Source organism: Brachypodium distachyon, chromosome 1 (genome assembly GCF_000005505.3).
Source record: "Brachypodium distachyon strain Bd21 chromosome 1, Brachypodium_distachyon_v3.0, whole genome shotgun sequence".
Classification (NCBI taxonomy): Eukaryota; Viridiplantae; Streptophyta; class Magnoliopsida; order Poales; family Poaceae; genus Brachypodium; species Brachypodium distachyon.
The window spans coordinates 8,325,999-8,338,971 of NC_016131.3; the positions used below are offsets into that span (position 1 = coordinate 8,325,999).

The 12,973-nt window shown below is 44.5% G+C and overlaps 2 protein-coding genes across 3 annotated transcripts; one reads left to right on the plus strand and one right to left on the minus strand.

The window, feature by feature from the left end:
* Positions 1–3,282: 3,282 nt before the first annotated feature.
* Positions 3,283–5,215, minus strand: LOC100833835 (ACD11 homolog protein). The gene is made up of 4 exons (XM_003559471.4): positions 4,620–5,215; positions 3,986–4,158; positions 3,673–3,815; positions 3,283–3,577 (listed from the first exon to the last, which is right to left on the minus strand). Exons 1-4 carry the CDS (start codon positions 4,878–4,880, stop codon positions 3,471–3,473), a joined length of 684 nt encoding a protein of 227 aa, XP_003559519.2. The 5' UTR covers positions 4,881–5,215; the 3' UTR covers positions 3,283–3,470.
* Positions 5,216–9,555: 4,340 nt separating this feature from the next.
* On the plus strand, positions 9,556–12,675 carry LOC100839161 (14-3-3-like protein A). 2 transcript variants are annotated; one of them, XM_003560726.4, is made up of 6 exons: positions 9,556–9,711; positions 10,633–11,075; positions 11,166–11,244; positions 11,627–11,749; positions 12,078–12,194; positions 12,285–12,675. In XM_003560726.4, exons 2-6 carry the CDS (start codon positions 10,669–10,671, stop codon positions 12,339–12,341), a joined length of 783 nt encoding a protein of 260 aa, XP_003560774.1. In that variant the 5' UTR covers positions 9,556–9,711; positions 10,633–10,668; the 3' UTR covers positions 12,342–12,675. The 2 variants fall into 2 exon arrangements, with proteins under 2 accessions (XP_003560774.1, XP_024311557.1); XM_024455789.1 differs by lacking the exon at positions 12,285–12,675 and having other exon boundaries at positions 12,078–12,260.
* The last annotated feature ends 298 nt before the right edge of the window (positions 12,676–12,973 follow it).

Genomic DNA, 12,973 nt, shown 5'->3' on the forward strand with positions numbered 1-12,973 from the left:
TGCACAGATCTGCGGATGGGGCAGCACGAGGAGGCCGCCGGGGCTAAGCGGCGTGCAGGCAGGCCGCGTGGTTGCACGAGGCCACCGTTGGCGGGGTTGTAGGCCCGATCTGGGCGGGGTGGGCCAGGGCCATGCTGTCCTGTTCTGCTGCTCATGGGGCCAGATTCGGTGCGTGGGGCGGTTGCGGCGTCCTGGACGGTGCCTTATGGTGGTTTGGCACGTGGCGTCCGATGCTCGCTATGGTGCGGTGGTCCCTGGTCAGACCTTGACCGTCAGGCTCACTGCGGAGCTGTCTGCTTCTGTTTGCGGTGGGTTTGGTGGCTGCAGGTGAAAACCCTGCATCTACATTATCGGTGCCGGCGACGACGACGTCCTCAGACATCGCTTCCTTCTTGAAGGTTTCGTTGTGTAGCTCTGTCAATTTATCTCAGAGACAGATACCATCACAGAGGATGATCGTAGAGCAGGGCCGACGGAAGGAGGTGGGGATCGGGTTGTGCGTGTATCGAAAGAGACAAGGGTTTATACAGGTTCGGCTTATCCCTTCTCATGGAGATAAACCTACGTCCTGTTGGCAATCTAATATTTGTATATGATATTACAAGTTGTGTTCTGCCCATCGAGAACCCCTAGTTCGACTTTATATAGTCAAACAACTAGGGTTTGGGCGGAGCCGGGTTCGTACCCAACTAGGACTCAGCCTTTCTATACTACTAATGATTCTTCCTTTACAAGATATGCGTCTGGCATCCTTCCTATACAAGATTGATACATATTAATTCCTATACTAGGCTTCCTCTTTAGTATGACGTCTTCCTTCTTCGGTACGACATCTTCCTTCTTCGGTACGGCGTCTTCCATATCCGAATAATGGGTCCGCCAGGTCTTGTGCTTCTCCAGTCGGCTGCCTCGTGTAGTCGGCACTCGGCCACCCGGCTGGGATGTTATCGTCAAGCTCCACCACATCCGACCCTTCACCTCCCAAGTTAATTAGTGTCTTCACCTCCCAAGTTTTCTGACATGTGTGGTTTTCATCATAAGTTCTAATGGTTAGACCCCAGACCTACTATCAGCTATGGCTTTCATCGTCCAAGTACATCCAGGTTTGCAAATTGCCTCAAACCTCTTTTTTATTATTTCTCACCTTCTGGATCTTCACTCTGTTTCTGATGCTGTAAGCTGCCAGAGCCACCCTTAACTCCTTTACTTCATTGAACACCATCCCTACCTTGAACACTGGATTGTCCATGTCAACCCGTGGATTGAATGCTTTGAGTTTGTAATTCAACTTCTCCTCTTCTTTTTGCTGAAATCCAGGTCACCTATGGCAGTATCATCTTCTAGCTCATTTATCTCCTCTATCTCATTGTGATCATTTAATTCCTTGGGCGCATTATCTGCAAAAAGGTCATCATCTCCAAAGAGCATCATAGTCAGTGTCAGCAAAATTTAAATCGGCTAAATCATCTTCAGAAGGCAGTAATCCATCAATTTCACCTTCCACTGATACTCCTTCTCCTTGAACTGATTTCTCAGCTTGTTGTTGAAATAAGTTGTCATCTTCTACTTCAACTGACATATCATCATCTGGCCCTTGTTCTTCAACTGACATATGACCATCTTCCCCTTCAACTGATTTCTGACAATCTTCAGAACATGGCTCCTTCCTAGCCTTCTTCTGTGGGATCATAACAGCAGGCAATTCTGGACCACCTACACCGTAAATCACATCATCTCTATATGTTTTCAGGAAATTCTTGTGACCAATTAAGAGGCAAACTTGTCGTGCTCAGCTGCATTGATCATATCCACAATATCAGAATCTGATTCAATGCATTGCAACGCTCCCTCTTGATTTATATCCTTCCCTGGCCTGCACCAATATACATCAAGTGTGCCATCCATCTCATACACTAGTTGCTTTAAAATTTCCTCAATCCACAGCAAAGACCATGTCTTAGTGCTACAATTGTCGATGAAAGCAAATTGAGCGCACTCATATATATGTCAGTGTCTTCCCAGATTTCCTTGTGTTATGTAAATTGTGCTTAAGTAAATTTTTTGACCCAAAGAACAGCAGGAGAGTCTCCTACTGAAAATATATTAAAAGCCACCACAAAGTTACATATTTACATGAGGAAAGGGACCAAGTCCCTGCAAAGACGAAATAAAAAACAAGGAATTAAACTCTAGAGATCAAAGTTCTAAGTAAGGTGGATAGGGAGTTTGGCACCCCATAGCCCAATAAAATAAGATCAGCCTTTACTCTGTGCTTCCAGTCTTCAAATGAAGGGACAATGCCCTCAAATATGAGATTATTACGTTGCTTCCAGATGTTCCAGGCTCCAATCCCAAAAATCTCAAAGAACAGCTTGGACTGGAACCTGGTCTTTACCTCCGGCAGCACCTCCAAGAAAGAGGTATTCGCAGGCCACATAATCTGAAGATGGCGCCAGCAGCGTGTGCTGAATGAATAGTGGACAAAGAGGTGGTCAAGCGATTCTTCCTCTCCGGTGGAGCATAGGACACAAGAATAATTGTCGTTATTGATTTTATCCATCTATTTAGGATCTAATGGATAGGATTAAAATCTTTCATTGAATAGAGGTTTTTCACATGATACATTCCCTAGTCTTTTTCCTTTCTGGAGGTATCGATCAAACCATTTGCTAATAACTTTTCGTATGGTGAATTAGAGGCATGGTTCACATAAACATGTGAGTGCATACCATGGGCGGATCCACCTTATGCTCTGTGGGGGGCAATGCCCTCATTCAATTTTGATATACCAACACAATTGTTAGATCGGTGCCCCCCTCTAATTTAAGTTATAATCTATTAGAGATGTTTAAGTGCCCTCTCTTAACCTTTTTTCCTTGCTCCGCAACGTCTCCTGTCGAGGAGAGCTCATAACAATGAGATGGTATAACAAGTCGAACCGTGCAATTCCAGGAGTTGGAGGAGCAAGGGATAACCCTCAATCCCCCAATTTCTTCATGTTGCCTGTTCTCTTCAATCTCCATGAGCTTGAATTCATAATTTAAATCCAAGCAAAGCCTTTAATGTTGTTAGCTTATACTCTTAACTATTATGTTGCTGTTATATGTATAAAATAATCTTGCCATGGACACTATGGCAGTTCCTTAAAAAACGATCAGCCCCTCGGATGATTTTAGCTCGGAGACTGATTTTTTTTTGTAAGAATAACTTGGAGACTGAAATTTAAACGGAGACCTAGTGGTGGATTCAGGAGATTTCCATCCACTGCCCCGTGCATGATCATACTAGAATGCCATACTTACTTTCTTGAGAATTAGAATTTTCATATAATCGTACAGTACGTACACGATACGGTGCAAAGGGAGAGCATCCACCACCCACCAAGGCTAAAAAGCTACGAGAAATAAAATAAAACAATGACATCAGTAACAGCTTGTCAAGAGAGCTGCACGTATGATCCTCAGTTGAGTTCACCAATCTAAGACAATGTTCCTCGAGAGGAAAAGTTTATCGATGTATTCTATAATAGGACTAGAAGCATCAATGTATCTCCTCATCTCCTTCTGCACAGAGCAATCTGCAAGTACACAGAATTTGTGCAGGTTGGTAGTATCAGCAACAGATCATCTGGAAAAAAAGCAGGTATCCCGATGGATGCTATCATTTGCTTACCAGTTTCGTTCAACCTCAGTATCAACTGCTCCCTGGTTGGGAGAGTGTACATCCCAGCACCAACAGCTTTCCTGATTGCCCAGCTATGAAACGGCGCGCAGACCTGCCCGTAAGCTGTCGTAGCAGCATCATACAACGTACCCCTGCCAAAAAAAAGAAACAAGCGCCGGACAGAGAGATCGTAAGCTGTCGTCCAATTGGCAGGACAATAAGTGCTAAATACAAACATTCGTGCATGTAACATGTTGAAGCAGCCAGCAGAGGCGAGCAAAATGCACGACGACAAATTGTGCTTGGCTGGAAGAGAACATACTCGGTTGCGAGGAACTGCTCGAAGAGAGCCTTGATGAGGCCGAGCCCTAGCCGGACCCTGCGCAGGTTCCGGGAATGGCTGCCCTGCTTCTTGACGCAGTCGTTCTCGACGTCCTGGTCCAGGATGTCGTTCAGCGTGGCGTACTCCTTGGATGCCCCGATGAGGTCGTTCACCTGGATGAATCACATGGGTGATGTTCGATTACATTTCTTTCTAGCCGTCGTGATCAATCGACAAGCGAAAAACAAACGAAAAGTAGGCGCGATCGACTAGTCTATTCAACACGTATAAGATCACATTTCTTTTGGGAGAATCCTAAAAGCTTCTAAATTTGTGTGGTTACTTTTAACTGCGAGCAAAACGGAAAGGATATTCGAACAATTGCGAGTTGTACGCTACAAGATCCGATGGGAAGGAATATACGATTGCAAGCGTGCGTAAGATTTAGGCAAAATCAAAAGAGGGCATCGCTTCTACGATTCTCCCTCCTTTTTTTTCTTGGAGACTAAAAGCGTACGATCTTTCTGTTTCATCGCCGTTCGAAATCTCGTAAGTTTGACCCGAAGATCGATCCAATCACGAGCAGCAAATTACCGAAAAAAAAATGCACAGCCGCGAGCCAGATCGGTTTTACCTTGGTGACGTATTCGCTCTCGGCGAACTTGAAGGCGATGCCGAGGGAGTTGAAGAGGACGGAGACGAGGGCGCAGGTGTCGCCGAAGGGCGCGAGGCGGAGCTCCCCGCCGTCGGCCTCCATCCAGCGCGCCAGCTCCTCGAACGCCTCGGCCACCGCCGTGAGCGGCTTCTCCATCCCCTGCCGCGCCGCCACCACGGCCGCCACCGCGTCGCACATCGGCTGCTCGGCCTGCGCCGCCGACGACGACCAGCGCATCATCCTCCCCCTCCCCTCCCTCCTCTCCTTCGCGGCGGAGGCCGTCGGTCGCTGCTGCTCCTCTCCGATCCCCTCGTGCGTGCGAGCACCGAAGGCGCGGCCCAACCGTTAAACGGGTGGGGGGGGGGGGGGGGGGGCGGAGGACGCACACGCACGCGGCAGAATGGACGCGAGGCGAGACGAGCTGAAGTGCGCCCCCGCGCGGAGGACACCGTCTATGTATAGGATCTCTGCAGGGAGGAGGAGGAGAGGAATTTGGCGACGAAGCGTGTGGCGAATCGGGGAGCTTCCCTATATAGGCATCTTGGAGGATTTTCGTGATGGGCGCACGGGAAGCGGACGAGGCGGTGGCCGCTCTCTGGTCTGTGCCCGAGGTGGAGTCGTAACTGAAGGCCTGGTGAATGGAGAGAGACTCAGACTCAGATCAGACTGGTCGGTGGGTTCGGCGTGCGAGGGGAACTTGAGAAAGAGAAACGCATGTGTAGCCTGTTACCCGTCGTGGTTACGTACGTCAACAGCAATGTCAATATTTTCTTTCTCGCGGAACAGCAGCAGCGGCACGAAGGGGGGGGTGGGGATGTTAGTGTGGAAGCAAAAATTGTAGAGCTTCTGGAAAGGAAGAAAAATGTCCTCGTTAGTTTTTGCTACTCATGTCGATTCTATCTTTGGATAAACTCAATATAATAGTCATGGAGCACATTTTTATTCACAAGTGTTTTTTTCATCTCACAACTGTTGCCAAAGTGTAGTGCTAATACCAAGTAAATTTAGTCTTTATGCTAGTATAAGTTCTGACCTCGTTGCAAAAAAAAATGAAAGAAAAATGTATAAGTTCTGACCAGCTAGACGGTGGTTTCGACGAGGACGATATTTTGTGGCCCCATGTAAGGGAGCACAGGGGGGCGTGGGAGAAATAGAGGTATGTATCTTGGTGAGGTGAAATCGTTTTGTCATGAGCTGACATGGCAATGAAACCACTGAACCAGTTGGCATATTAGATCAGAATCAGGTTTGACTAAACTTTAATGGTATCATGATAAAGTTTATCCGGTGAGAGATGAGGTTCGTACCCAAAAAAATTAGAGGGAACAAACTTGTACTTTGTCAATAATCATGGGACGAAAATAAACATGTCTTTTATTCCAAAGATTCTATAGAGATTTTTCTTTTTAAGTCTCTTTTTTACGTGGATCATTCTATGATTAGAGCTGCAACTTTGTGACCCTCAGGATACTTTTGATCCTGCTTAGTTCAAACAAATAAACTAAAAATTTAAAAAGGTCAAAGGGTACTCTGAGAGTCACCATGTTGCACCTCTATCTACGACTTTAGTTCATTTGTTTGAACTAAGCATGGTCAAAAGGTATCCTGAGGGTTATCATGTTGCACCTCTATCTGCGATTGTCTGATTTGTGTCCGTACTGTAAGTCAATGATTTCCTTTTTCTTTTTCAAAGGAAAAACGGAGAAACAAATCTCCTCTCCTATAGAGGTCTTCACGCGAGAAGCTTCGTGCTCTACGTACGGGGGAGGTGAAGCTCCACGACCAATTTGAGCCGGAATCTACGGAGTACTATTGAATCAACGTAGCTTCATCCTGGACCTTCTGTTTTGACTCTTGACTTGGTCCTTGCTCCACGCCCGATGTGAAACTACCGTGTGAAAGAATTTGTCCTGATTAGACAACCTTCACATTTTTTTCCCCCTAGAAAGACCCTTCAACTTTTTATTATTTTTACATGAATAAGTACGCATATTCCATCAAGAAAAGGGCAAAGCGAATCATTATAAGTACTTCGTTACACCAAAAACGAATTCTACGTTATCTTAAGAAGCAAGTACCACTAGGAGACGAGCTCCTGCCGTGCCTCGTTGTGAAGCACCATTGAACAGTCTGGACTCTGTACCCACCGGGATATGCTGAGGTCATTAATAGAGACATGCATGCCGGCATGCAGCATGAAGAGCTGCAAATACAAACCCTGATTTAGTTTCTCATCGACCAGAATTTCCTTCCTGTCTGGCACCGTTCTAATTCGTGTTTGTTTCGCCGGCGCTGTTCAGCAATCAGCACAAACTTGCACGTACCTTAGAGACTAGAGTGTCAAGAAGAAGAAAAAAACTTGGACGTACGTAGGAATGGCCACATCGCAGGCCCAGTGACAACGCTAAAGCCCAACCGCCTGAACTATCGATGAGCTGGTGGTGCAATGCTGCACATGCTATGCATTATTGCGAGAATTTCTTTTTGGGCCTACTCTAATTTGTAAACTCCTTCCCGGACGATGAAAAAAATTGAAATGGCTCTTATGCTTCTTCGGCGTATATGCCACATTCACAATATATCATCCAAGATACACCATCGGCCAGAGTAGAAGGTTCTTTCTTTTTACAGGGTAGAACGTTCTGTGCAGCTATCTTCATGGTTGTTGACTTTTGATCACCGGATTTGGCGGTTTATTTGTCCATCTATAATAGCCTAATCACGGTAAGTTTTGTGTGGAACTCCGAGCAGTCCCTGCCGTTAAGCCTGGTGGTGGCGCAGAATCAATTTCCGACCTCTAGTGTTGAAGTATAAGTGGATTGTCTAGCTCCTTCCATAAGATCGGTCTTTTAGTTGCGTTGGCTAACGCATGAAGCTCTTCAGCTAGGGTTCTTTGCGCCGCTGGCCACCCCCGTCTCTTGCGGACAAGTGTGCAACGTTAAACTTCCTGTCTATTTTGATGGGTCGAATCGATGTTTTTCTTTTTGGCCCTGTTCATGCCTATTGTGTCTTCTTGTTTTAGTGCCTGGCGATATTATTTTTATTATTTTCAGAATCATCTATATTTTGATTCAAACTCGGCATCCACTATAGGTAAAGGGTTTGGATAAAAAAAATCAAGAAATTACAACACAACTCTTATAACTAAGGAGTATAGTTGATTTTTTTCTCTCTCTAGAGAATCTTCTTCAGCATGAAGTACCGCCAAAGTTCTTATTAAAGAGATTGCAATGAGACTGGAGCATTGACACCACCACTTGAACACTTGGGCCGAGGATGATTCAGGACGCGCTAACACAAATTCATCAGATCTGTACGAACGGTTGTGCAAGGAGACAAAACCGAGATTTGCAAAATCAGACACACCGAACATAGGAAAGTAAAAAAAAAACTCTTTGGCTCCGTAACACCACTTAGGAAGACACCTCCACAAAAAGAGGAAGAATCAAAGTAACTTTATTCTCACGACACCGCACCCTCGACTAGAGCGTCGTCGACAAGAAGCATACAATACAATAACTCATATGATCTTATAGAGTTATAGTTAATTTACAATTATGCTGGAGAATGCAATCCGCATAGAGAAATGTTGTCATTTTATTACTTCAGCGAACTCGTAACCTTGATGGAGATTACTCGCACACCCTCCATAGATTAGCACTCATCTTTAAAATGATGACTGGAACAACTAAATACAGATTGAACCCAAATCAGCATTCAGATTATATGTACGTACGGTTTTCAGCCTTTTTCCTCTTCATCATGTTGCCCCTTATGGTGGAAACCCTCAATGACTTATGCAATGGAACGTAAGGTCGATGTAGGATGTATCGACCAGAGAGATGATGAGCCTTTGGGCATGTGCAACTCGCTCTAACATGTTTGGGCCTCTTTGATTCGCACGATAGGAAAAGACACAGGAATAAGAAAGTCACAAGATTGCAATGCCATGTCCATTTGAATCCTACAAGATTATGATTGAACATAAATTTGTTTGGTTGAACAAAAGAAAAACAAAGGAATCTTAAAAAGAGGTTGGAGCTGATGGAAATATTCCTACGAAAGGCAGTGCAATGGATCCTTAGAAAATTTTCCCATGTGATTGAATCCTACAAATCAAACAACCAATGTAGGAAAAAATTGTAAGGATTTAAATCCTCCAAATTTTATGTGAAAATCCTTTGAATTGAAAAGGCCTATATCTACAATCCACCGTTTTTTCTGTTTTCCGGAAATCTCTCACACACATAGGCAAAATATAAGGATCGATCATGTTCAAACCAGACAACAACTAGTAGATTAGTTGTTAAAACAATTTTTATTTAAACTTAAAAAGATTAGATAGCCTGTGACGTGTGTTCATTTATACCCTGCAATTTTGGTAAAATTTTCGCTTATCTATATTCTACCTATATTTGAAAAGCAAATAAACTATTTATACAGTACTCCTTCTGATTCTAAATTTTTGACTTAAATTTTGACAACAATTTAAGATCGAAGTGAGTAGTTATAAAAAGTCGGCATCTAAATGATTAAGCAACCATTAAGCATCAACCAAGTTTTTTTTGTACGATCCATTTGAAATCCAAACAAAAACTTCTTTCTAGCCGGTGGTTGGTGTATCTGTTGGGCACACACTAGTGGGGCGTGGCATGTCACATGGCATTGACATGACCAGCGGAACGTGATCGGTGCACACCTTCCGCCGTGAGGTCAAAACAGGCCGGTCCAATAGTGCGCCGCCACGTACGGTTCCCCTCCTTAGCCGGTCCACTGAGCCCGTCCCACGCATACGGGCACCCCCCGCTTCCGTCTCGCTCGGACTCCCCGGTTTGACCGCACCTCTGCCCTCGTGGCGCCGCCCGGTGCGCGACGCGTCGGCTTCCCATTGGAAGGCTGCCCCCGTTGCGAGGCGAGCTTCTCGAGGGGCCGCACCCATCGCTCTCCTATTTTTCTATCCCCACCCCCTCCCTTTCCACTCCTTCCTATCCCCCCACGAACCTGCAGCGCACACACGAGATCCGCAGCCGAGAGGGGAGCCCGTGAGGAAGTTCCAAGCGCCGGAGGAAAGGTACCTCCTCTTTCTCTCATGGCACGACCCCCCTTTTCCCTTTGCGGTTGTTTGTTGGGTGTGAGCAACAGATTATTCTGTTTGGTTGCGGGATTCCGAGGCGAAGTTCCATCTTCTTCTCCAGTGACGGATTCGATTTGATGAATGTTTTTTTTTTCACGGCATGGTCGATTCTAACCGGGATCGTTCCAGATCTAGGTTTAGCTCGTTGGACTTGTCAGGGTTCGTGATCAGATCTGATGTGCGAGTTTAGGGTTCCGAAGAGCAGCGTTTTCCGTCCGGAATTTTGGAACTATAAAGGGTATCCCCCCTGATTTGGTGTGATTTTGCTGGAGATCGAGGTGGGAGCATTTTAGCAAGTTTTTGAGATCTGGCGGGGGGGAGAGATCGTTGACATGATAATGTGCACGTGTTGCTCTCCCCCGTAGAACTAGCTCTGTAGATCCGTACGTTTCTCGGTAGGTGTGATGTGAGTCGCCTATGGTGAACTGTAGATCTAGTAAAGTAATATTATTAAGAGAAGAACGTTAATTGCTCTGTGCTAGTGCTGCCGTGAATTTTAGTTGGTAGTCTGATGCTTGATATTCTGTGGATCTTAGGTTCGATAGCGTAATATTAGTTTCGTCTAGGGGAATTTCCAGAGAAGTAGAAGAATAAAAGCAGAGTATCGATATGTCACTTTGAGGATGGATTAGAATATTTAGGTGTCTCCACTCTCCATAAGGATTCCTTCCATAGGTTAAAAAGTACGAGCTAGTTGTCCATCTATTGTTTCATTTGGAAACTGTAAGCCTACCCATGATCTGCAAATTATGGAAATGATGGTGATTTGTAGGAGGGTGTTCCTCGTTACTCTTCGGACTTATTTTGCACTTATGATTTAGCAGTTGAGAAGTCATTAGTTTAATACAACATCCACAGGTACCGAGCAAGTTCGTGTAACAAAGGAGAGGAAAAATGTCTACTGCTGAGGCAACCCGTGAGGAGAATGTCTACATGGCCAAGCTCGCCGAGCAGGCTGAGCGTTACGAGGAAATGGTTGAATTCATGGAGAAGGTGGCCAAGACTGCCGATGTCGGTGAGCTCACTGTTGAGGAGCGTAACCTACTTTCTGTGGCTTATAAGAACGTGATTGGTGCCCGGAGGGCATCATGGAGGATCATCTCATCCATTGAGCAGAAGGAGGAGAGCCGTGGGAACGAGGCCTATGTCGCTTCAATCAAGGAGTACCGTACCAGGATTGAAACCGAGCTTAGCAAGATCTGTGATGGCATCCTCAAGCTTCTGGACTCCCACCTTGTCCCCTCAGCCACTGCAGCTGAGTCCAAGGTGTTCTATCTGAAAATGAAGGGTGACTACCACAGGTATTTATTTGTGGTGTACTGTGAATTAGCTTGATCAAATTCATGGAGTTATGGAATTTTAATGTTTAGTTGCTAATTGTAAATTCATAGGTACCTTGCGGAGTTTAAGGCCGGTGCTGAGAGGAAAGAAGCAGCAGAGAACACTCTCGTTGCATACAAGTCAGCCCAGGTTGAATTTGGACTGTATGCTAATTTAATATATAATGATATTCAGTTCATGTATGAGTTTACTATATGTATTATGCCATTCCTCCTAGTGAGTTAGTGCCATTATATCATGTCCTCTGCAAATTTAGAAAATAGAACTTCATATACTGATGGTACATTGTTCTGATTTTTGGATACATATACTACGCTAGCTATTCTTTTGCTTGTTGTGTACGTGTTACCATGGGGTAAAAGAGACTCCCTATACTGATATGCATTTTCATGATGTTATGATACATATACTCTGCTAGCTATGCTTTTGCTTATGTATGTGACAATTTTATTTTCCATTAGTAGTGCTTATGTTTGATCAATGCAGACACTGACATTTAATTACTAATTAGGACATTGCACTCGCCGACTTGCCTACAACCCACCCGATAAGGCTTGGGCTTGCGCTTAACTTCTCAGTGTTCTACTATGAAATTCTGAACTCGCCCGACCGTGCTTGCAATCTTGCCAAGCAGGTTAGTTTTTTCGTTCCCATTTGACAGTTCTGATTTAGTCCTTTTTGCTATTTTGCATAACTTGTTAATTTATGTTTTTTGAATTGAGTACACTTGTAATGCTACTTGTTTTTGTCTACGTTTTTCGTTATGTCAGGTTAGACTGAGATCTTTATTATTGAGATGAGTATACCCAACTATGTAGAACTAACAACCAAGTCAATCAATCAAAAGATTTTTTTCACTTGATATTATATTTGGATTATCAGTTGAGATGAAAGAACAGGGTCTCTTGCATGTATCTACTATTTATAATGACGTTAATTCTGTGCCTGTATATTCCCATTAGGCATTTGATGAAGCTATTGCTGAGCTGGACTCCCTTGGCGAGGAATCTTACAAAGACAGCACCTTGATCATGCAACTTCTCCGTGATAACTTGACTCTTTGGACCTCCGATAACGCTGTAATATTCTCTTCTCTGTGTTTCATCCCATCAAGCGCGTGGGGGTGTACAAAACTACAGTGCTGATAAATTCCATTTGTTATCTTCTAGGATGAGGGTGGAGATGAGATCAAGGAAGCATCGAAGCCTGAAGGAGAGGGTCACTAACTGGGCCTCAACCCTGCACAAGTTTATTTCTGAGTCCATTTACGCAGCTACCTGTATTATTCAGATCATAAGATGTACTAGGGTCGGTTGCACTATGTGAATCATAAGATGTTTTAGGATCGTGTTATGCGAAGCGGGTCGAGCTGAAGTGACTAGAGTCAACATCATGTGGACATCTTCGCTTCAGGAGCTGCGTTATTAGTCCATTAGCAGATTTCAAACTATTTCCTGTATTGCAGCACATTATTAGTATTGCTGTATTAGCAATTTTCATTGGCTTGTTATGATTGAACATACTGGCGTGAATCACTGCAGAGTTGCTGCCTTTCGTTTTTGTTGATCCGGAAGCTATTAAGGAATTGCAGTATGTTATTGAACACACTGCTGCGTGTTTTGGGTTTGTCGTGGCTATCGGCAGAACAAATTGGTCCAAGTTCAAAATGGTAACGATGTGGTGACAGTGCTGTAGCCCATACTTATTACAGTAACAAACACGTGTGGGCGAACTACCTCAAAAGGAGGGGATATACATATAAAAGAAACACTTGACATCTTACAGCACTGCTATGGTTTATGAAGTCTGCACAGGTTTCGTTGAACTTGCGCGTCAGTTGCTAATATTCATAGACTAG